General features: G+C 50.0%; 1 protein-coding gene across 2 annotated transcripts in view; it reads left to right on the forward strand.

Moving 5' to 3' along the window:
- LOC147598292 (dual specificity testis-specific protein kinase 2-like) overlaps positions 1-19,370 on the forward strand; it is a 29,851-nt gene extending 10,481 nt beyond the window's left edge. The window contains exons 2-9 of one of the 2 annotated variants that reach the window (XM_086763999.1): positions 7,211-7,410; positions 11,940-12,061; positions 12,246-12,294; positions 13,055-13,204; positions 15,111-15,284; positions 15,712-15,795; positions 16,783-16,869; positions 18,937-19,370. In XM_086763999.1, the coding sequence (XP_086620125.1) occupies positions 7,222-7,410; positions 11,940-12,061; positions 12,246-12,294; positions 13,055-13,204; positions 15,111-15,284; positions 15,712-15,795; positions 16,783-16,869; positions 18,937-19,038 (957 nt within the window). In that variant the 5' untranslated portion in view covers positions 7,211-7,221 and the 3' untranslated portion in view covers positions 19,039-19,370. The remainder of the gene's footprint in view (positions 1-7,210; positions 7,411-11,939; positions 12,062-12,245; positions 12,295-13,054; positions 13,205-15,110; positions 15,285-15,711; positions 15,796-16,782; positions 16,870-18,936) is intronic. The other variant, XM_086764000.1, reaches the window with a different exon arrangement.
- The last annotated feature ends 3,512 nt before the right edge of the window (positions 19,371-22,882 follow it).

Genomic DNA, 22,882 nt, shown 5'->3' on the forward strand with positions numbered 1-22,882 from the left:
GAGCCCAGCCCACATGGGCGGTTGGACAGTACTTCCCCCACCTCTCTCCCTGGTCCTTCCGCAGCCTCCAGTCCTTGTCTCTGAGCTGCAACAAGAAACAAGTTATAGTAATTGCTATCAGATGATGCCTCAAACGTTTCAACAGCAAGGTCACAGTATCTTTTCTCATTCTAATGCGTTTTTCTTGATGGAGAGGGTGGGCTGGGGATGTTCTAGCCAGCTCAAATGCTTGACAGTTCCCACATCCTGAGCTTCCTTTTAAACACCCACATGCCCTGCCCTGCTTTTTCATTTGTATAGCGTCAATTAAATATCAGGAGAAAATGAGATTTATATATGCTGGTGAAATAAGTGCTATATGACATCAATTAGGGGTCTTGTACCGTGAGTCTTCAGGATTAAAATAAAAATCACAGAAAATGCATGAAGAGTGTAGCAAAGGGAGCAGAGATAGACAGTAAATGCGTGGGATTAGGCTTGTGACTGCTGAGTTACGACTGGTTTTTTTTCTAATTTTTTCTGCACCTTTTCATCTCAAAGGAATCCATGTGCCTCGTTGAGCAGCATCCATTTTGCAAGGCAAGCCAACTCGAAGCCTTCTCTGCTGACTGCCCTGGAGACTGTGTTGTCAGCTGTTCTTGTTTCGTTTCTCTTCCTTCAAAACACCCACTAATTTCCCATCTGGCAGGCAGTGCAGTGGCACTTTCTGTGCATGGGGAGTGTTACCGGGGAGGACTCCACACAGAGACCTTCACAGATGGTTGGGTTAGACTTGCCCAAAACTTAGTGTGGAGCAGCCAAGTTCTTCTTGGGAGGCTTAGGTGACCGACTGCATCTTAGCCGAACTTCATCTTAGCTGCCTAAATGTCTTCATGCGTCCTAGCCTGATGAGTCTTTATCAGTTTTGTGAAAGCCATTATAAGAGGGGGCCGGCTGTATCTTCATTCCCCTGTAGAATTGTCTTGTGGGGAGGGGGCAAGTTGGTTGCCAGAGGCGCCAGTCGCTCTCCACTTATCTTCAAAAATGTTCATTGCTAAAGCTAAAGTTACAGATACTTAATCTCTTCCTTGAAAGCCTTGGGGAAATACTGATTTTTAGGGCCAGAAGATTTTAAGAGCTTGTCTCCCCCTTGTAAGGAGAGCCATATATCTTCACGGGGAAACTTTATGCTTTTTGGTTAGATTACTTTCTGGATAAAGTTTATAAGTTATGTGAGATCAAGACTCTGTCCTGATCAGTTTTTCCAATGCTTAGGTCCTCCCTCAGCATAACATACGTGAAGTCTTTTAATTATTTCGGATTTTGAAGATCTATGGCACATGGTGGCCAGCTATAACAATGACCTGTACTTACCTGTGCCAAGAACCTCCTGTCCTCTTGGATCATTGGAGTTCCCTTTTGCTGGATCTTATAATGCCCTTCTCCCTATTACTTGGCATTTTCCCCTCAACAGAAGGATGCTTTAGCTGTCAGTTCTCTAGTGACTTTCCCTTGTGTTTAAATCTCCTGGGGAAGCAAATTTCCCAGATTTTAGATCTTTCCTAAGGTTTCTTATTTACCTGGCAAGGGATAGGTTTGAAATCAAAGCAGCTAAGTGAAAGCTGGTATTGCAAACCAGGGTGTGATCCCAGCCCCACGAGCATGATGCCATCCCAGGAGGGCAGGATTTCATCCAGGTCTGTGGCTCACAGATGTCATTGTTGACACCAGCATAATAAGCACTTGCATTTGCAAAGTGAAAATGATTTATCCTGCCAGTAACTTACCCTGAGCTTTTTAGGTCTTACTTCCTGGGCTGTATTTATTTATTTCATTTTATGAAAAATGTGTTCATGCTTAAATGACGTGCAAGTATCCCTTTATCCCTGCTGTGTAATTTACTTTAATTTGCCTTCCTATGGAGGGAGGAATTTGCATTCTAGATTCTGTTTTATTTTATTTTTTTTTTCCAACAGAAAATGGTCTTTTTGATTGGAGGGATCAAATGTATTTGGGTTAGCTTGAGAGAAATAACCAAGCTTAGACTGATGTTCTCATGTGTATGAGGATGTCTATGAAAAGCTAATTGCTAGTTTGTGTAATGACATCATCCAGGGAAAGCCAGCTGGTCCCTGTTGATGCTAGGAGCTGCTTCTGACATCTTTGCAGTGGTGAATGTCACTGTTTTATCTGTGGGAACCCATCCTCTCACTGGACAGTGGGAGCTGTGGGCTTTCTTTAGCCTACTTCCCGAGTCAGGAGTATTCGGGAAATACTTTTTCCTTTTTTCTTGGATCAAGAACTCAGAAATACTAATGACATATTTTTAGGGGTCAGCCACATAGTATTGGTCAACAAATCCATTTTGGTTTTGCTTGACTTACTATATTTTCTTTATGCTACCAGAAGGTTTGCTGGTGTCTGTTACAAAAAGCCAGAATGGAAGAAAGTCCATTTCTGTTGACAGAGATAAATGCTCTACTGAGGTGCTTTGGTCATCTGGCTTAGACAGATTATCTCATCTGATATCACCATCATTACTGGGCTTTGCTTTGTGTTTTCACCTGGGAGGTGAGGAGTGCTCATCCCTCCGTCTGCCTGAGCCAAGCATGGGCAGGGCAGGATGGAGAGGGCTGCAGGTTGCCTGTGCACCCCACACATGCACTGCAGGAGAAAACCACTCAACTCATGTGATTTAAACCATCTGGGGACTGAAGTGATTTCCTGATTTATTGATGAGATGTAAACAACTGTCAGTAGAATATTGAGATCATTTTCAGCAACACAACAGGTAAACCCCAGTGCTAAACGATTACAAATTTTTGATAAGCATCTACAGGTTTCTAAACATCCTTCTGTACTCGATCCCCCCGAGGCCACGTCCTGCACGCATGTGCACACCTACAGTCAGTCAGCCCCTCCTCAGCCAGGAGGGCGAGTTCTCCCATTTGTGCACCCCAGTGCTGGCACCCTGCTGTCCTGTGGAAGACATCTTGTTTACAGAGTGATCCCACTCACGGAAGGTTTTTGCATGGCGTGTTAGCAAGCACCAGATAGCCTTCTACATGCTAGTCCCCAGGGCAAGGCTCCAGCCGTGGACTCTGGGCTTTCCCGTCCAGGGAGGTCCCTGGGCCCGGTCTGGCCTTCTGACTGTGGGCAGAGGAGGCTGGGGAGAAGCTCTCTGCTTTCCTGATGGCAGGAAGAAAAGTCCTAGAAACAGCAGCAGAGGACGCAGGTTGGCTGGCTGGCAGGTGAGGGAAGAGTCTGTTCTTCCCTTTTTACAGGAAAATTTGCTGTCTAGAAAGAACGAGCATGGGGTCTGCATCCTCGCAGCAGAGCCCGGGCCTGGGCCTGAGCTCAGTGCTGAGTCCAGCTGTGCACAGGTCTAGGAGAGCTGGTGGCTTACTTGGGAGCCACAGGTGCAATAAACCCCTCAATGCTGACCTGCTTCTGCTGGGCCCTTCCCTGGGCTGGAGCCAGCTGTGGCGGCGGGGCTGGAGCCATGCATTGGCTGCGAGGTTGCTTTCTCTGCCAGCCTGGGCACTGCTGGAGCCTTGCCAGGCCTGTGGCCTGGCAGCAAGTGCAGGCAGCCCCAACAAGCGCTGCTGGGGAGCTGGAACCTTCCCTGTGCTGTGGGGGTGCCTCTCTGGTGTTTGCAGATGAGGAAAGCCCAGAGGAAGACGGTGCCCCAGGTCTGCTTTTCACAATAACTACTAATTTCATGTTTTTAGTCTGTCGAGGAGTGGGTTCCCCACGATGATGGCTCACAGCATCCAAACATCTCCCAGGTGCCGGTGAGCCTCCTTGGTGCTTCTTGCTGCCTGGGAACTGGGAGGCTGGCTGCTGTGTGCAGAGCGAACTCCTTGCTCACTGTGGGCACGGCTGAGGGTTTGGGGACACGGGCAGGTTGGGAGAGCATGGTGGAAGCCCATGGCACCATGCTCCCTGCTCTGTCTCTGCTCTTCCTGCAGGCAGGGCAGCCTTGAAGGGGCCGAGCCGCCTCCTGTGCCTGATCCTGGTGTCCCTGCCATAGCTTGAATTTGAGCTGGGAGCACCAGGGATTTGGGCAGCTGCCCCAGAACTTTCCCCACTCAGACGAAAGCATGGCTTTTGGTGCTCTAAATCTTGCTGGTGACCCAAGGATGGGCCCCGCTCTGCTGCCTGGGGCTGTGGGCTGTCCCCCGATACCACCCTTTCTGCTCCCCGTCCTTCTCCCACCCTCTCCCCCTCTGTCCCCAGCTCCTAGGAAGGCTTCAAATAAATCTTGACATTCTGAAAGACCATTTTCTCCCCTAGCCTACGTGTCAGCACTAATCTGGGGACAAACAGCTGCATTTATAAGAAGAAAATAAAGACTAGGCTCCCACTCGGTGGCATAATGCGAGGGGCCGTTCCCAACGTGCTGGGGATGCTGCAGGGATTCCTTATTGGACAAAGAGGCAATTCATGAACTAGGTCATGGCGGGAGAAGATGGTACGTGGGAAAAACGCTGAACAGAGAGGCCTCTGAAAAGGAAACCATTCCCTGTGGAAGAGGCAGCCCCAGGCAGCCTGCCTTGCCCAAGGGGACCATGCAGGCAAGAGGGGCTCCAGAGTGGCTGGGGGTCAGGGCAGCTGAGCAGCAAGGGAAGGCTCCTCTTTCTTGTGTTGCTGGAGAGTGCTGAAGTGGAGGGAGAGGCTCTTGGAGCCTGCTGGGTAAAGGTGTCTCTGGTGGCTGGAGCAGCAGCTGGGGGTGCTCCCTCTGCCAGGGAGTGACCCGCACTCCAGGGTGCGATGGTGGCTTCCTGTGTTACTGTTTCGCCATCCACACAACGGGAGAGGGCAAACCTGTATCCCAGGAGTGGGGACAGGAGTGGGTAAACTCGGAGAGTACATCCTCAAAGACGAGTCTGATGCTCAGGGCCACCCTTTGCTATTCCTTCTCCATATTTTGTTGACAGCTTGGGGCTAGCAGGATCCGTCAGAGCCTGTCACCATCCCCTCACGTCCCTGCCAGTTGTGCAGGGTGTGGAGGAGCAATTCTGTATCTCACTGAGTGGGAAGCACCACTTGCTAGGCCTGGAGCTGCAGCACCTCCTGTGCCTGCCCTCCTGCTCTACAGCCCTGTGTGCTGAGCCTGGCCTTGGGCCATAAAAGCTCTTTGCTGCATCCTGCCACTAGCTTGTGCTGGTGCCTTGCCCTGTGGCACCCATGCCCCAAGCCCTGCCAAAGCTGGGCTGTTTTGCACACCAGAGAGAGAGATCCTTGCAGAATCTGGATGAAGCGTCCCTGTGGGAAGGTAACGCCTTCAGTGGTGACACAGGCAGAGCAGGGTCGCTTTAGCAATGCTGGTTGTGATTGATGTGAGTCCTGTCCCCTGCTTCTGCATCAGCCTCTTCCCTCATGCCAGTGCCCAGGTGAGAGATGAATAGGAGGGGGCCTAGCACAACTGCATTTCAGATGGTGCTGGCTGTCGGGAGCAGTGTATCCCAAGGCAGAAACCTCCAGGCAGGTCCCTGCAGCTGTGTCCCATCATGGGACTTTCCTTGGTTGCCTGTCCTTGGGTCAGAGCAGGGGTAAAGCTGTGGCCCTGTAACCTCTTTCACATGCCCTGCCTGATCTGAGTGCTCTCTGCTGATCGTGGCCATGGACGCCCCTGTTCATGAGCAGTTCTGGGGCTTTGTTCCTGCAGATATTTACTGTGCAATCTGGGGGGAGCCTATGTGTCATGTTGGGACTGGATTCCTGCAGTCTATGTGGGACTGTCCTGTGGTGGTGACTTTGGAGTCTGGCTGCTTTCAGAAGTTTTTGTTATTGTTCCCCTGCGTTGCAGCTTCCTGAGTCTCAAACTGGAGCTTGCCTGCTGTTTGGTCAGGGATCCCTGCCCTGCTCGGTGCTGTCTGCTCACCTACTGCATGTCCCAGCCTTTGGCTCTTCCTGAATGCCTGCCCTGCTTAGCCCTGCCATGAGACCTGTCTGTCTCTGTTTCGCCTCTCTTTCTTTGGATCTTGGGTGGATGAGGTGGCCAGTGCAAATATTTTATGCAGGTCTCAGTGCAGATTTTGCCTCGCCCTTTAGAAGCAAAGCAGCTATGAAGTAATCTACGAGATCAAGGGACGCTGATAGAGCATCTTGTTGGTGCAAGACCTAGGACAGAAACTTAGGGAGGGTAGAGCTTACCTTTGCTGCAGCTAGAAGCGTTGAAGACTTTGTTGACTGTTATCTTATCTGGTTACAGTCTGACAAAGCGGCTCACCAGGCCTCTGGGAATCTGAACACATGTTGTGAGATGCTCAGACATCTCTGTAGCATATCAACAGTTGTTTATGATTATCCAGAAATAGGTGCCTTATTCACCTCCCTCAGAGTGACAGAAGCCCATTTTTCACTGAATTTGCCTCCCCTGCATTTTTGGAAGTAGCAGTAAAGCAAGTGATGTGGGGAGAAGGGGAAGGATGGCATATGGCTTTGGAGGAGTGTGAGCCTGGTGCTATAAAAGGCAGAAAGAGGAATGGAGGCAGGGGACTGGAGAGGGAAGTGTGAGACTCAGAGCAGTGGAAAAGCAAGATAATTTAGCAGAGGCACTTGGGGCTTGGAGTCAAATTCAGGATAGACAGACGGGAGGAGGGTTGCTGGGGCATTTCCTTGTTCTGTGATTCTTTAGGGTTTATAATTAACTGTAGGCACCTGTCAAGTGAGGACCCTTCTAAGATTGAGTGCTTCCTGCTAGCACACTCAAGCCATGACCCTCGGGCTGCAATAGTAGCTAAGCCCTGTCTAAAGCTCTGAGGTAACATATGTGGCATTAGTATGTGGCACATGACCTATGCTAAAAGCCCAATTTAGACATGATGGCTTTTAACCCAACATAAGCTGACTGAGCCAGACTGAGTCCCCTGGACTTTTCCTGGGCTGCACTGTCGTATGCTGAAGGTGACGCATCCTCTCTGTCGTAAACTTTTAGAAGGTGTAAGTGAATATATGCTAATTTGACATCTTTAGATTCTAGTCTAAAGAAGTCCAAATACAACCTGCATAAGGCAGGCTTGAGCCCAGGGTGACCTGTCCAGGAGACAGTGCCTATGGGTGCCTCCCAGCGCAACGGATGCTGCAGGGTGCATCATCTCAGTGCCTTGCCTCGTCTCCTCTCCCTCTGTTCCTGAGGCCTCATCCAGTCCTGGTCTCTAGTGCAGGTATTTGTTTCATGTCCAAATGTCACTGCTGGCTCACTGTGATATACGCTGTGTTTTAGCTGCTGCCTTCATGATGTGTGAGGCAAGGCTGATTGCACCGGAGCCCTCCAGCCCCATGCAGTACTATGGTGAGTCATCTGACACCTACTACCACATGGACCGCTGGCAGAGGCTGCGCATCGCTGTCAGGAAGCTAGAGTTCTGGGAAAACTTCAACGCTGAGATGATAGGCAGCGGCTTCTTCTCCAAGGTCTACAAGGTAAACTGACCTGCAGGCAGCCTGCGACCTGTGTGAGAGCAGCTGAGCAGCTGCTGAGGCTGTGTAGATGGTGCCTCACCTGAGGAAACTGTCCCCGAGCTTACATCTTCATCCCTCCCAGCTCACTCTGGCAGGTTCGATGGGATGAGGGAGGAAAGGACATCCCACTCTACGCACCCAGCATGTCACCTTTGATGCACATCTCCCCTTCCATAGTGAACAGGGAGATGGGCAGACTCGATCAATCAATGTTAACTGATACTGTAATCTAGCCATACAGTGGGCTTGTCAGGGAGCTGAACTGGGTATTGGATGAGATTAGGGGGTATTTATGCTCTGTGCAGGTTTTGTTGTCAAAACTGTACAAAATATATAGAGAAAAAGAATGTAAAAATAAGCTGTGTCTGTCTCCCAGAATACCTGCCACCCACACCCTGTGGAGATGCCAGCGCTGTCACCCCTCTCTGGCTGCTGCCCTGTGTTACAGTGATGCTGGGGAAGAGCAGGGGACCTGGGGCAGGCTGCTGGTCCATCCACTTCTGCCTCTGCTGCCTTCATGTCAGGGGACCCATGGCTCCCTGCAAGCCAGTGCATGATGCAGATGGTGTGTCACCAAACCAAAACTGCTTTTCTCACTGGGGCTGTTGTGAGTCACTCCCTGCACCAAGCTCTACTGGCGTGGGGGTTCATTTAACCCTCTCTGAGCAAGCACAGGATCCAGGGTGCTGCTAGCTTTGCTTCTCCTCCAGTTTTGATCCTCAGCCCAGGAGTGCCACTGCTTATTTGAGGGGAGTGGATGGGACTTGGGGCTCTTTCCCTTCAGCCCTCAGTGATTGCTGCTCTAGCAACAGCAAAGCAAAAGGAGGTGTTTCCTGTTAGGAAGTGAGACTTAGCCTTCATCTCTGAGAGCTGATGCCATGTTGCTTTGCAGTGTGGCCAGGTTTGCCTACCTTATCTCTTCTCCCAGCAGCCCTCCAGAATGTGGCTGCTGACACTGGTCTTGGTTGTTGGAACATGACACAGAGGCAGTGGAAACAAACTGGGCCTGACTGCCATTGCCTTCAGCTTCTTAGCTTGACTGGCCCTGCAACAAACATCATAATTGCACATTTCTCCTGGGCCAGCGTAAGGTGCTCTTGCCAGAGGAGTACTCTGACATATTCTGGGTGAGATCCCTGGCTAGTGTAAGCACATGTGGCCAGTTGAAACTAATGGAGCCAGGCTAGCAGCATCTGACCATGGAACTGCGGAAAACCAGCAAGTCGGATAGATAAACGCACATTGCTTTCTCAAGGCTCTGTCTCCTCTTCTGCTGCATCTGGGCTTGGTGCTGTGATAAAGCCTTTGGGTGAACTTCAGGTCCAGGGACAGTGCACTAAAGCTGTTCAAGGGAAATCTCCAGCCAAAGGTCTATGGCAGCTCTTTGCAAACCAGAGCGATACATGACAAATACCCCACCACAGCCTCCATCTAGTAATTGCTTTACCCACCTACACAGCGTGCTGTTGCCATCGCTTTCTCTTTCCTTTATCTAGCAGATTTTCATAGTAACAGTTGCTGTTTCCTCCGTGCGTGACATTTTCCACCTGCCTTGGTAGTGAATGAAATTCCAGCAGTAGGCAGGCTGGAGACACAGATCTTGAGTGAAAATTAAATAACTTCTTGAAGTAGAAGCAGAAAAAGAAGTTAAAAAAATAAACTTTGCATGAAATGCCATGGCTCAAATAGTCAGAAGACAGTGGAGGAGGACTTGGGACAATGACAGTCCTTTGTGGGTACTTAATATTTGTCTTGGGACTCAAGTGCAGCCGTAACCAAGTGCTCTGATGAGTTGTGGTCATCTTGTGTCAGCCAGTCTGCTGTGGACTTGTAACCCTGAACAGCAGCACTCCTGCTGCGAAGCCTCACTGGCAATGGTCCTTTGAAGCTCTTTGCCAACAGATGCTGTCTTCCAAAGCGCTCCTGCAGCAAGGACATAGACTCCCCAAAATGCTGACACTGGCTGTGCTGGCTGCCTGTTGCTTTTCCCATCCTTTATTCTTTGGTTAAGCCCATTCTCAGGAGTTGTTATGTGTGGGTTGGTTGAGGAAGGAGGATTCACTTGGTTCTGCTTGGTGATTCAGACTTAATAGGTCTGGGGACAGCCTTCTGCTCTGTGGACTATGTGTTGCATGACCTGAGCACAAGGTACTTTCCCTCTTTTTCTGCCTTAGTTTTCCGATGTGCAATAATGAGCTATTCAAGTATGAGTTTCTCTCAGGGAACGCATAAAGCTGCTTTCATTGGCAGCTCTCTCATAGAAAGATACATAGAGGTCTGAGGTGCTCAAAAACAGGAGAGCAATGCAAAGCACCTTTTTTCTGAGGCTAGTTTAAGGCATTGTCCAAAGGGAGCCTCTGAGCAACCTCTTTCTCTGTTAACCCTCAAAATGCTTCATACATTTTAGGAAGCACAGTCCTACTCGCTGTCTTTCTGCAGTTTTCCAGTGTCAGATTTTCACCTTTATTTCTCCACTCAAGGCTGACATCAGATCTTTATCCTTCATCACTCGTTAGCATGAAATGAGAATACCTTGGAGGCTCCTCTGCACTTTCCTAGTTCTCACACCAATCCAGGACAAAACTGGACACTTTATGTGATTTGGAGCAGACTGAGGGCTGCTCTAGGTTAGCCAGAGCAAAGCCTTAGGGTCGGTGGTCTTGGAAGAGGCCTTCTGAGGCCGCTACCTTTGCCCATCTCTCCCACTACTTTTTTCTGGGTGTGCATCTACCCTTGCTTTTCAGTCATTTCTTCTTCAGACCAAGCTGGACTTTGCATTGGCCTGTGGACAGGAACCTCTCCAGTGCTCACCGACTCCACCAGCCCAGGCAATGTTTGTGAACTCTGCTGGTGTACAGCTGGGATGTGCAGCCTCACCTGGAATCACAGTGTAGCTTGGTGTCTCCACCAGAGTTTGTGCAGAGCTGATAGGTCTCACTGAAACTCAGTATTAGCTCTTCTGAATGTTTTTCAGATCTTCCAGATTTCAGCTACTCCTTGTACTCTGTCCTGGGCATAAGGGCACTCACAGTCCTTGGGCAAAGATGATTGACAGCATCTCTTATATTTACATCTGTGCAATTACAGTTCATAATCAGTTACATCTGATTAGTGACCCACAGTCTGTGGTTATCAGGTGAGGGTGTCAGAGCCCTGGCTTTCCTTACGACCTGCTCAAGTAGAGAGGCAGAGTTATTCCAGCAATAACATTGACTATCAGGTTGTGTTCCTTCAGAAAGGAGGCAGTGCTTCATGTTGCTCCCAAGACACTTTGTTTTGTGACCCTGATTATAATGAACCTTTCTCTCCTTCCAGTCCAGCTAGATCTTACATGCATGTTCACCTCACCTGGGCTAGTAACCTTATCCATGAAGTGACCATCACAGAGAGCAATGGGTGACTCAGCATGCTGCTCTTAAGCCAGCTCATGCTGTGTCTAAACATCAAAATGAGAGAAAATTAAACACGTGGCTGGATTCTCTGCTAGCCCTGGGGGAGCTGGCAGGACATCAGTGTGGGCCACACCTGATACATGAATCTCCTTAAAACAGATGTCAATTGATGATGGAAATGTTACAGAGCTCTGTGGTGTTGTCTGGAAACTATTTGGATTGTCAACCCAGGTAACATGAGCTGTCGTGCAGGGGCCCAGGGTGGTCCTGTCAGGGCTGAGAGCCAGGGGACCCCTGCACATCCTGCAGCCTGCATGAAACCCCTGCGTCTAGTGCTGCCAAACCCTGGTGCCTCCACAGGGGACAGCAAGTTGCCTCCTCAAAATGCCTGCTTAGTCTGTTCAGTGTTGTAAGGTGGGGGAAAAGCATTTTGGGTTTTGTTCTTTAGTTTCCAGTATCCCTGCCTGAGGGAAGCCCTAGGAATGAAATGTCCAGTGGTAATCCGTAGCAGAGGATCAGGTTAGCATGTGGCTGGGAAACGGACACGGGACCTCAGTCCTGGGATGTGAGGGAGAGATGAACTGGCTCTGCGCTCTCTTTGTTGTGTCTATGTGGCAGAGCTTGGGTGGAGGAAGGCTTGCCATGGGCAGGGATGCAGAAGGAACTGGAGATGAGGAGTGTGGCCAGCAGCCTGTGCAGTGATCAGAGCAGGTAACAAGGAGGGATGGAGGTGTGGGGCAGGCTGCGATTGGGAAGGGACGTTGAATGTAAGGTATCGGAAGGGAGAAGGACAGCTCTGCGGTAACTCACTGTGGGCTGAGAAACTGCTCCAGCCCAAGGAACACACAAATTTTGTCAAAGAAATAGCATTGTGATATGTTGGGACAGGAGGGACCTAGCTGTCCCCAGTCACCCAGGCAGGCATCGCTGGAGTGGAGCTTATGTGGAATGGACAGCACCTTGCACTTGTGCAAATGACTGTGCAAAGCTCTGGGCAGCAAGGAAACTAGGCCTTTGGTTGGGAAGAGATGCTGTTGTCCAGCGGGGCTGGCAGACCTCTGGAAGCTAAGAGATGTCGTGCTCCAACCTTGGCTCTAGGTGACCCAGGCTGCTGCTTGTAAAGTGATGGTGGTGAAGATCTACAAGAATGATGTGGACCAAGAGGTGATTGTGCGTGAAATAAGCCTGCTGCAGAAGCTGTCCCACCCCAACATTGTCAGGTGGGCACATCCTCCAGCCATGAGCAGTGGGCACTGGCAGGGGCTGGAGTCGGCTTGGTGTCTCAGGCAGTTGTACAATGAGGGATTGAGCCTCATTGAACCTTGATGACTTCTCTTCTTTGATTTTGTGTTTTTTTGGTTTTTTTTTGTTTTTTTTTGTGTGTGTGTATGTTCTTCTGCTTAGGTACCTTGGGATATGCGTGAAGGATGACAAGCTATACCCCATTCTGGAGGTAAAAGTTTCTTGCTTGTAAGTGTGCTGTCGACAGGCAACGACCCCATGTTTCTTCAACAGGGAGGATGGCAGATATCCTGTAACGCGTATCTACGCCTCTCAGACTCCTGTGCCTGTGACTGGCTCTGGACTAGCAAGATTGCCTCAGAGGGGCTTCTGGTCCTTTCTGCTCCATAGCTGGTCACAGCTGAAGTGGGGCATAGTCACTGTAGGGCCATAAAATACAGGCAGGATAGCCAGAAGTGTTTCAGGTTGACTTGGTACCACCAAAGGGCCAGAATGGCCAGCTGGTGAGGAGAAGAGGAGCCAGGGATGGAGGGCAGGAGTCGAAAGTAAAGCAAACAGAGAGTGGCAGAACCTCCAGGGTGGCTCTGGAGTGGTGGTATAGTCTAATGGAAAAGTCTGGGCTGGTACCAGGGAGGTCTCACCTTGTTCCTATGCTGTTGGTGGCAGAAGGCATTCACTGAGCCACTGCCAGGCTTTTTGCCTCTAGTTTGCTGCCTGTGAGCAAAGATCATGGCTGGCTTGTACAGCTATCCCTGCAGTGGGGCAAACCCCAGAGACCGGCAGTGACCTGCTGTGCCAAGAGGGGTATTTGCACTGTACCACACAAAGGGGCCCCTGTGTGCAGTGGCATTCCCAACCTGCAACCTGAAGGAGGGGCTCCTGCGTTGGCGAGGGAGGGTTCAGCAGCTGGGAAGCTCCAAGGGAGCCTGTGCCCCACCACAGAGCCACCCGCTTTTTGTTTCTGTTCACAGTACGTGAATGGGGGTTGCCTGGAGGAGCTCCTGGCCAGCAAAGACATCGCTTTGACGTGGAAGGAAAAAGTGGACTTAGCTTCTGACATCACCAGAGGCATGATCTACCTGCACTCCAAGAACATCTACCACCGAGATCTCAACTCCAAGGTACACAGCTGGAAAGGAGACATCACCTCCAGATTGCTGAAGATGACTGTGTTAGGGGACTGTACAGGGGCCCCTTAGGGCTGTAACCAGGAGGCCTCAGGCCTCATTCTGGTCCTCTGCTCCATGCTAATCCCTCTGCAGGCAAGGAAGCTTTCTTGATAAAACCTGCCATTATGTTGCATTCATCACTTGCCAAGCAGGAGGCCCAGATAGAGATAAAAATATATGGCTCCTAGTGCTGTTGCTGTCAGAAAATAAACCAGGTGGAAACCTGTGCAGGATTGCACATGGTTTTCTTTGCCTACAGTTGCAGGAGAAGCTCTGCCAAATTTAGGGATTTCCTTTCCTGCGGACAGCAAGGAGGAAGCTGTTGCTAAGAGGAGCCAGTCATGGGCTCTGGGAATGGGTGCCATATGAGACAGTCCTTGTCTGTGTGCAGAGCACCAGCAGAGCTCAGGAGATGTGTATCTCCTCACTCAAGTGCAGGGAAGTAGAACAACTTGGTCCAGAGGGTCCAGGTCACCAGTTTTAGGATGGTCACCTCCATGGGTTTCACACCCTGGCATCTGGAGAGAGGCTTTGGGTGTAACGCAAAGGCACATCGTGTTCCTGGTGTAATGGCCCCTTGGCTAGGAGGCTGCTTTCCTCAGTGTGGGCTCATGCTGCTTGATGGGGACCGGAAGAGCACAGGGGCTTTGCCATTCCCGGGTTTGTCCATGGGGACAGGCACTGGTATGGCAGTAGGAACATGGTGAGGCAGTGCCTTGTTAATGTCCCTTGAGCAAAACAACCCAAATGTCCCGTGAATCTGCAGTCTGTCCATGATATCGCAGGGAATATGAGCTGAGAGGCTGGCCACCAGCCTGGACCATATCTGTGTGCTTCGTGGAAATGGAGCCTGCAAGTCCTTGCAGTTGATGCTGGATAGGTAGCGGCATATCTCTTACAAGCCATTTTTGTTGGTGCTCTGTGAGCTTTCTAAGAGAAACTTGGAATATTGATGAAGGTTGGCAGTGCGAAGCCTGTTAAGCGTTACGGTCTTGAGAGACATTAACACAGGAATAAAGTCACCTTTGTAATCTCAGGCTGTTTACTTGGCTCAGTTACTACCCATGAAATCACAAACACCAGGCAAGGACAAGGCAAGAGCCTGGTTCACTCTGACCACAGATTTCTTGGCCATTGTACTCTGAAGTGAGCTGAGATGTAATTTCCTGTTTGGTGATGACTGATGAGCTCAGGAGCTTTCCAAATCTGCTTGTGGAAAGTGCTGAAGGTCCCTGCCTGACCCTTCTGTCTTGCTGTAGTGGTTCAACCCTGAAAGAGGTTCATCCTTCCCCAGGGAAACCTAGGAAACCTGCAGTGATGATGGCTCAAGATACAGGAGAGAAGTGTGTATGTGCTCACTTGAAATCTAGTTGTTAGTGAGAGCCATCTGGAAAAGATGCCTTTTGTTTCTACTAGTTCTCTGGGAGCAGATGCGGAGAAGGAAATGCTGGGGAACTAAACAGGATGAAGCCACTAGGGTTTTGAGAAACCTTGAGATAATTTGATAGGAATTCCACCAGAAAGCTGTGTTAGGGATGTGTAGTGAGAAGGGCTGAGGCTGTGATCCTGCACACGTTCGGCTGAACAGTAAACAAGGTCAACATGCCCATTTCAAGGTCTCTCTCAAATAAAAGGATATGGATCATCATGTTAGTTGAACAGCTTCTTCAACGGACTTTTCAGGTCCTTCAGGTGTGATTGGCCCATCCCTAATCTGCCCTGCGCACTCCATGTGTGCTGCCAGGATGCAGGTCTCTGGCAAGAGATGGGACCAAGGGCCGATGAGGTGCTGCTCAGTGAGGTGTCCAGGCCTTTCCTCGCCGGGTGTCTCATGCCGTGCCCCATGGGCCCTTTTCAGAACTGCCTCATTCGAGTGACGCCGCGGGGCCGTGAGGCACTGGTGACTGACTTCGGGCTGGCCAGGGAGGTGGTGGAGCTGCCTGTGAAGGATGTGGAGAGGAAACTGTCTCTGGTGGGCTCTGCTTTCTGGATGGCTCCTGAGATGCTACGAGGAGAGCCCTATGACCGGAAGGTATGACAGTGCTTCCCAGCTTCTTGTTCATCCTCACAGTTCCTTATATTGCCTTGTTAAGTTAAACATTTAGAGAAATGGCTTGCATTTCTGAGGAAGATGCTTGATGAGTTACAGCCAGATGAGCCAGTGGCAGGATCTTGGGGGGCGTGCCAAAGCAGTGGTAGAAGCACCAGACATATTGAACAAGAGCATGGGGCCAGGCTTCCTGAAGATGAGGCTGGATGCCATATGGGGCTGTGGTGTTCCTGGCTGGGTTCAGAAGCCCAGAAGTTGTTTAAGAGTTTGCTGCCTCTATCTCCAATGGGCTTTTTTGGTGGGCTTTTGTGTAACTAATGGAAGGACCTTGTCGTTGGTACTCCCTTTTCTCATACTTTGCTTATGTGCATGCCCTGTCCCACCTTCCTGTCTCCTGCCCCTCCTGCAGGTGGATGTGTTTTCCTTTGGTATTGTCCTCTGTGAAATCCTGGGCAGGATCTCAGCTGACCCCGAAGTGCTTCCCAGGACTCAGGTAATGATTCCTGCAGCCAAATCTAATGGTGTTTTCTCCATGGCACCAGATTGTGGCTTCTCTCTGGACCAGACAGACCTGCACACATGTGTATGTGTTTACATTCAGGTTTCTCTCTAGAAGTTTTTCCATGAGAAAATCTGATCTCAAAATTTTCAGTGCACAAGAGTTCAGTTTCATAACTTTTTTGAGATCAGCAATTTGAGATGAAGCACTTCTCTTTAAGAGCTTAATTCCAAATACTTCATTCCACTTTGACATTTCAGCTTCTCCATTGAAGTGGCAGGTTAAACACAACTTTCATCACAAGTGTTTATTTTCAAATACATTGCAATTAATACAGAGTTCATAGTGGGCTTCCCTAAAAACTTGGCCTTTTTTATTTCAACATTTGCAATGTTTCCCTTCTATGAAGTGGGAAGGGAATGTTTATCCTGAACAAGGATGAAAAATCCATCAGGAAAACAGTAAATTGCCACCTTCCAAGTAGCAGTGCAAAGAACTGCAGTGACCAGAGCAGAGGCTCTGAAGTCTGGAGGGAGAAAGCTGTAGTTATGGAAACAGCTAGCTGGACCCCTTCAACTCTCAGTTGCTGTTTGGAAGACAAGATAATCTGCAGTTCTTGTCCTCGGCAGCTACTGCTCAGCACCTGGTGCTGGTTACTCTACAGGCTTCTACCTTTGTGGTTCTTGTTGCCTTAGTCTGAACTTTTCCAGGAGGACACATGCCACCCCACAGAGGTAGCACAGAGCAGAAGGATGCTGCAGTCTTCCAGCTCTGTTAACGATTTGCCATCTGTGGCTGCCCTGCCAGAGCTGATGCTGGCCCAGTATCTTTGCATAGCCATCAGTAAAATAGCTATGATAGAGACCCTAAAAGCTTTAAACCATGAGCATTTTGTGTTTTTACGCCTTGAGAAGGATGGAGAGTTTTTAAAGGACTTTATAGCTGAAGTCTTTTCTATGTACTCTTCTTCCTTCCTCGCAGGATTATGGCTTGGATGTTGCTGCCTTCCAAGGGATGATCAGCGAATGCCCTAAGCAGGTGATGGACCTCGCTGCTAGCTGCTGTCAGGTGAGAGTCTTGCTAGCTTTTTTTTTTTTTTTTTTTTTTTTTTTCCTTTCATTTTGTATCACACTTGTATGACAGAGACCAAAATTGCAGTGAACCCTGGAGAGCTTGAACCTGCTGCTCTCAGTGCTAGTACACAGGACTCTGCCACTTGAGCTGTGAAGTGATGAGATCTTTCTGGGCCAGTAGTATGCTTTCATCCACTGTGAAATTTTGCCCCTAGGAAAAGTATTTAGTTTGTGTATTACAGCCTGAAACATCCCCAGGTCCTCCCTGTTCCCTTGCATGTCGACCACAGAGTGGGAAGCAGATCGGTGATGATGACCAGTCCCTCCTTAAGCCAGGTTGCAGGCAGAGGCACCCGGCTGCTCCTCTCTGGAGGGCACTGCCTTGCTGTTACCAGCCCTGGTGTTACAGATGTCACCAGAGCAGAGTTCTCCAACCTTTCTTGCTTTGTCGCAAAAGGTAATGATGAAAGCTGGAGGGCCTCTGCATGCTGCCCAAAGCCTCAGGAGGCAAAGCAGAGAGGAAGCAGGATTCAAGTTAATCTCTGAAAGGAAAAGAAAAACAAAGGCAGTAATCAGGCAGACAGTGGAGGAGCTGGCTGATTATAATAAGGGCAATGCGCCCTTGCGGCCCAGAAAGCCAACCACATCCTGGGCTGCATCAAGAGGAGCATTGCCAGCAGGTCGAGGGAGGGGATTCTGCCCCTCTGCTCTGCTCTCGTGGGACCCCACCTGCAGCACAGCATCCAGGTCTGGAGCCCCCAACATCAGAAGGACATGGACCTGTTGGACTGAGCCCAGAGGAGGCCACGCAGATGATGAGAGGGCTGGAGCAGCTCTGCTGTGAGGCCAGGCTGGGAGAGCTGGGGCTGTTCAGCCTGGAGAAGAGGAGGCTCCAGGGAGACCTTAGAGCGGCCTTCCAGTGCCTAAAGGGGGCTGCAGGAAAGATGGGGAGAGACTGTTCAGCAGGGCCTGCTGCGACAGGACAAGGGGTAACAGTTTTAAAATAGAGGGAGGTAGATTAGATATTAGGAAAAAAATTTTTACAATGAGGGTGATAGAATACTGGCCCAGGTTGCCCAGAGAGGTGGACAGGGCTCTGAGCAACCTGATGCGTACCACAGAGATGTCCCTGCTCCTTGCAGGGGGGTTGGACTGGATGACCTTTGAAGGCCCCTTCCAAACCTAACCATTCTGTGATTCTATAATGTACCTAATTGCTAGGAACTCAAGGCAGCAAATGGAAGTAAATCCTTGCATGGGTCCCAAGGACGTGTGAATAACTTGCTCTGAATCAGAGGAGTGATTCACGTCAGCAACTGGCTTAGGTTTATGTGTATTCGGATATTGTATCTGTGACAGGCAACTTCCTAATGCAAGTTAGTATAATAACAGACTTCTGCCAGAAATGGCCCTTGGGGCTGTTCTTCTCTGCCCTTGTGTGATGTGTGGGTCTGGGGAGTTTCTGGTGCAGCTCTCCAGCCTGGCTCCATGGGATCAGGCACAAAGGGCAGCCCCAGGATGGCACGGTGAGGGTGTGGAGGGGGGTGCCCTGGGCCACGTCCCTCACTTTGGGTACACCACAGTGGCACTGGGAGGGCTGGGGGATCACAGCCCACTGAGGATGAGCTGCGTCAGGGAGACATGACAGTTAGATCCTTACTGTCCTGAAAAAATTCAGGGAACGATATATCTCCCTCCTGATACCTACCTGCAGCCTTTCCCTGTGCAACGCCTGCCCCTGCACTGTTTGGGTGGGCTTTGGGATGAGCAGTTCCCACACCTTGTCCAGATCAGGTTATGTCAGGCTGGTTTTCAGCATCTCGCTGCCTTTGCTTGAGCTGTACCGCACCATGGGACCTGTCCTGCGGCTGCTCATTTGCAGCAGCCCGGGCCTGGATCACCAAGTGGTGATGCCAGAAGGCTCCCTGGGCAGATGTATGGTCCAGACCAGTGCTAACGATGGATAAATGCCATTGCCCAGCCTTGGGGAACCAGCAGAGCTGCTGCAGAGCACCCGCCTCCTGTCCAGGATGTCTTCTTCAGCTTTCCCTTCTTGTTCCAGGTGGAAGCATTTAAGAGGCCATCTTTCTCTGAAATCCTGGATGAGCTGGCGGATGTTGCAGAGACCCTGGAGCCTGGAATGGACAATCAGCTTTCAGACTGAGCTGCCTGCCTCCTGTGAGGCTTGGCAGAGAATTACTCAAATTGGAAATAGACTGTTTGAGGGGTCAGGAGTGAAGAAGGAAGGTGGGGAAGGGAAGAGCTAAGTGACGCACTGGTGTTTATTTAATCATAGTCTTGATCTCTAGTTTCTTGGATGGAAAACATGGTTAAAAATGGAGAAGAGACTTACTAAGGGTATATTTTCCTAGCTAAGATTTTTAACAGATGTAATTAGGACACCGAGCAGCCTTTGTCTGTTTGCTTGTTAAAAGCAAATTCAACAATTTCAGGAGGGACCTGAATTGAGGACACTTTCCAAATCCCTGACAGAAACATCATATTATTTATATTTCAAAGCCTTAAAGCACTCGGCTGGCAACCTTGCAGGAAGAGATATGGACTGTAAGCTCTCTGTGTGGGTCTCCTGGCATCACGCCCAGGCCACACCCAGGCACGGAGGGATGCAGCAAGGTTTTCAAGAGACAACCGGGGCCACACATGGGGTGCCGACCTGCACGGGCTGAGAGGATGGGGAGGGTGTGCCTTATTGAGATACGAACTAACCGACTAATATCTCCTCTCAGAAGAGCTTTGTTAGACACATGTCCCAGCATCACGACAGTCTGGATTTCTCCCCACCGCCCTTGACTGGGGCTCAAAGATGGAGGGATCTGCATCACCCCTTCTCATCCCACTACAAACATGGCGACAAGCACAGTGTTGACAGCTTGTGAGGCCGAAAGGAGGGAGAGCTGGATTGATAGAATAACGGATTTCGGCATCATCCAGCATCTCACCCATTTCTCTGCCTGGCCCAGAACCCATCACATCCTTGGCGATGTGGGACACCCTCACGGACCCCAGGGCTCAAGCACACAAGAAAGGACTTTGTTTTGGTACTGTGTTTTCTTCTGTGGGCCGGAAGGTGGGGTTCCGCTGGGGTTGCGGATCCAAACCAGACTTGGAAAGAATAATTGCTAGAAATGGTCTGACATTGCAAGTTAAGAGAAAGAGATGAGCAACCAAGTCCCTGCCCTCAGATCACCTGATTGCTGGGACATTGGTCTGAAAGACACGTTCTGCTGGCACCAAAATGTTTGTGGATGTAAATAGGTGTAATATCTTTGTAGTTGTGCAGCTGTGGCTCTTGTAGACTGCAAGCTCTTGGAGCAAGGATCATTCATCTGTTCACCAAAAAGTATTTGTACAGTGTTTAGCCCAATGGGCCTTCAACCTGCAACTTGAAGGATGTTCTCTGACATAGTGGTAAACATAACTGGGGGCCTCATCTCAAGCTCTTGGAGCTGGATTTGGTGTCATATATAGCCCGACATCTCTGTGCTATGCTGCCTGCACAAGGGAGTGTCAGTGATGTGCTGGGACAGAGACGTAGTGGAGGAGCATGGTGCATTTTCACCAGGGATTGTAAGGAATTGGGAGCTGGCATGAAATGCACTGAATGGCACCAGGGTCATCAGCTCAGCCACATCTCTAGGGAGCATCTGCAGCTCCTCATTCCCCAGAGGTGGTGGTGTGCTTTTGTGGGATGCTGACTTACTTGCACAAGAAACCTCCTGCTCAACAGTAAACTGCTCAGCAAATACCTTCATCCCAGCTGGATACTGCCAGTGGATGGGAAGCAAAGCCTTGAGAAGTATAAGGCTGAAACTAAGGGAAGCTTTTCAACCTGGAGGAGGGAGAGTGGCCACTTGCACCAGTTTGGGGACTTTAGACCAGTGGAGTGAAACAGACTGCAGCAGCAGTGTGTCTTCAGCGAGAGCCAGCCACCACCAGCATCACAGCAGTGTGTTGGATGAAAATCACAGGGTGTGTATTTGGCTACGAGGAGACAGACCTGAGGAGCTAACTACAACCTCCCAGGGCTTCTCAGGGTCCCCTGGGCTTTTCTTCCATAGAGGAAGAGGCTTGAGAATATGGAATCCAACGGTATGTCCTAACACTGAAAGCATTAAGGATACAAAGCCTTTTCCAAAGGCCACTATGGATGAAGGATAGCTGTCTGCCTTGGCTCAGTCCCTGCCTAGATACACTGCTTTCACAAGGCCTTTCTCCAGCCTGCCCCATGCTGTCTGGTCTGCCAAGCTGGAGTCTGTTCTTCCTCTGCCCACCGCTGCACAAGAGTGGACTAAAGGAAGATCCCTCAGCATACTGATCCCTCAAATGGCCTGTTATGGTGTGAAGGTGTTTTCTTCCAGGGGCACTTCTCTGCAGGGCTGCTCCTCTGCTGACCACCCCCTTCCCAGGACCAGCAAGGGTTGGTGCTGGTGGTGCCCTACCGCAGACTGGGCTGACCCTTCCTGCAGCCGGACATCTGACTCTGGTCCTGCAGAGCAACAACTATGGCACTGGGACACAGTAGAAAAGGCATATGGAGTTGTGTATACTTTGGTGATGCTGTGGTGTGAAGGAAGATCTTCTGGTTTTATTTATCTTCTTGGGGGTAAGAAGCCTGCTCAAGGATTAAAAAGATCCAGAGTGGGGGATCTGTTTTCTGCACAGAAGACAGCATTAGTGGGCACGGTCTGAGCTGCGATGGATCAGAACTGTGTTTCTTCTGGGCTTGCCATGTGCCCCATCCACTCACATGGTGAGGCCACATACTGGATCTCGGGTGACCAAAGGATATCAGGTCCTTGTTAGAAGGACCTTTGGTGCCTGCTGCAGGGGCAGGTGGGACCAAGACTGAAAAGCCAATGTTGGGAGTCTGCAGAGAACAGAGGTGGTCTGGGAATTTGTCTGGTACATCTTGTGGACCAAGAGTTTCTCTTCACTGGTGAGAGCTGGAGGGAGAGGCAAGCATGGGAAACCTGCTGAGATACTCTCCAGGTATGAGCCCCTGTACTGGGAGTACAGGGCCTCACTTCCCCATGCCAGTCTGATGCAAAGTCCAGGTCAGCAGTTGAATTTCGTGTCTCGGAGTCCTAGCACTGAACTGAAGCACCTGCAATGGTGGGCAGAGGGTCTGTATGGCACAGCAGCCTTGCCATTGCTGGAGCTGACCAGGAGCTGCCTCCTCTGCCTCCTTTCTCTGTCTTGGCCGCTTGCTCTGCAGCTGCTGATGGCATGGCCCTGGCCTTGTTGCACCCCCTGGGCCATGCATTCCTGCATCCTCCATTGTGTCTTTCTTTGTTTGTTTTTATAAATGCCATTTGAGAATAAAGTCTAGTGGTTCTTTTCTCCTGGCTGCTGTGTTTCATCATCCTGGGTCTACTGAGTGGTGCTGCCAAAATGCCATGTTTCGAAGCATAGGCACCAAACAGAAGTAAACAAACAGCTTCATGCTCTTCTGGCATAATAAACCTTTAATTAAAGGTAATTTACAGAAGAGTATTACCTATGAGAGAGCAGTATTTTGAGTGCATTGCCCCTCAGTGCCCTCTAGTTTGTGGCAGGGTCAGCTGGTCTCTTAAGTCACCCTTCAGTTGGGTGGGCACAAGGTAACAGTGGCACAAGCATAGTGCAAAGGGTGTTGGATTCATCTTTGCCAGCTCAGCAGCCTGTAAGCTAAGAGGACCAAACAACAGTGAAATGAGTACCCTTCCCCAGCTTGTTTTATGCTGACTTATGCATGGCATTAAGTTACTCTTCAGATGCAACCCTCTCACTGGGACACCTCGGAACAGGTGTGCACTATGCCAAGAGCACCAGGTCTGCTACATCCAAATGCAAATTGTAGAGCAGTGTTGAAGTTAAGTTCTCTGAGCTCCTCACATGATAGGCATTGGTGTTAGGTAGGAAGAGGACCTTTCCTTCTGAAGTACAGTTTCTTGAAGGCAATCAGGTTTCAGATTTACAGCTGTGAATTCCCTGGGCATTTGCATGTG

Source organism: Chlamydotis macqueenii, chromosome 20, assembly GCF_036417535.1.
Source record: "Chlamydotis macqueenii isolate bChlMac1 chromosome 20, bChlMac1.mat, whole genome shotgun sequence".
Lineage (NCBI taxonomy): Eukaryota > Metazoa > Chordata > Aves > Otidiformes > Otididae > Chlamydotis > Chlamydotis macqueenii.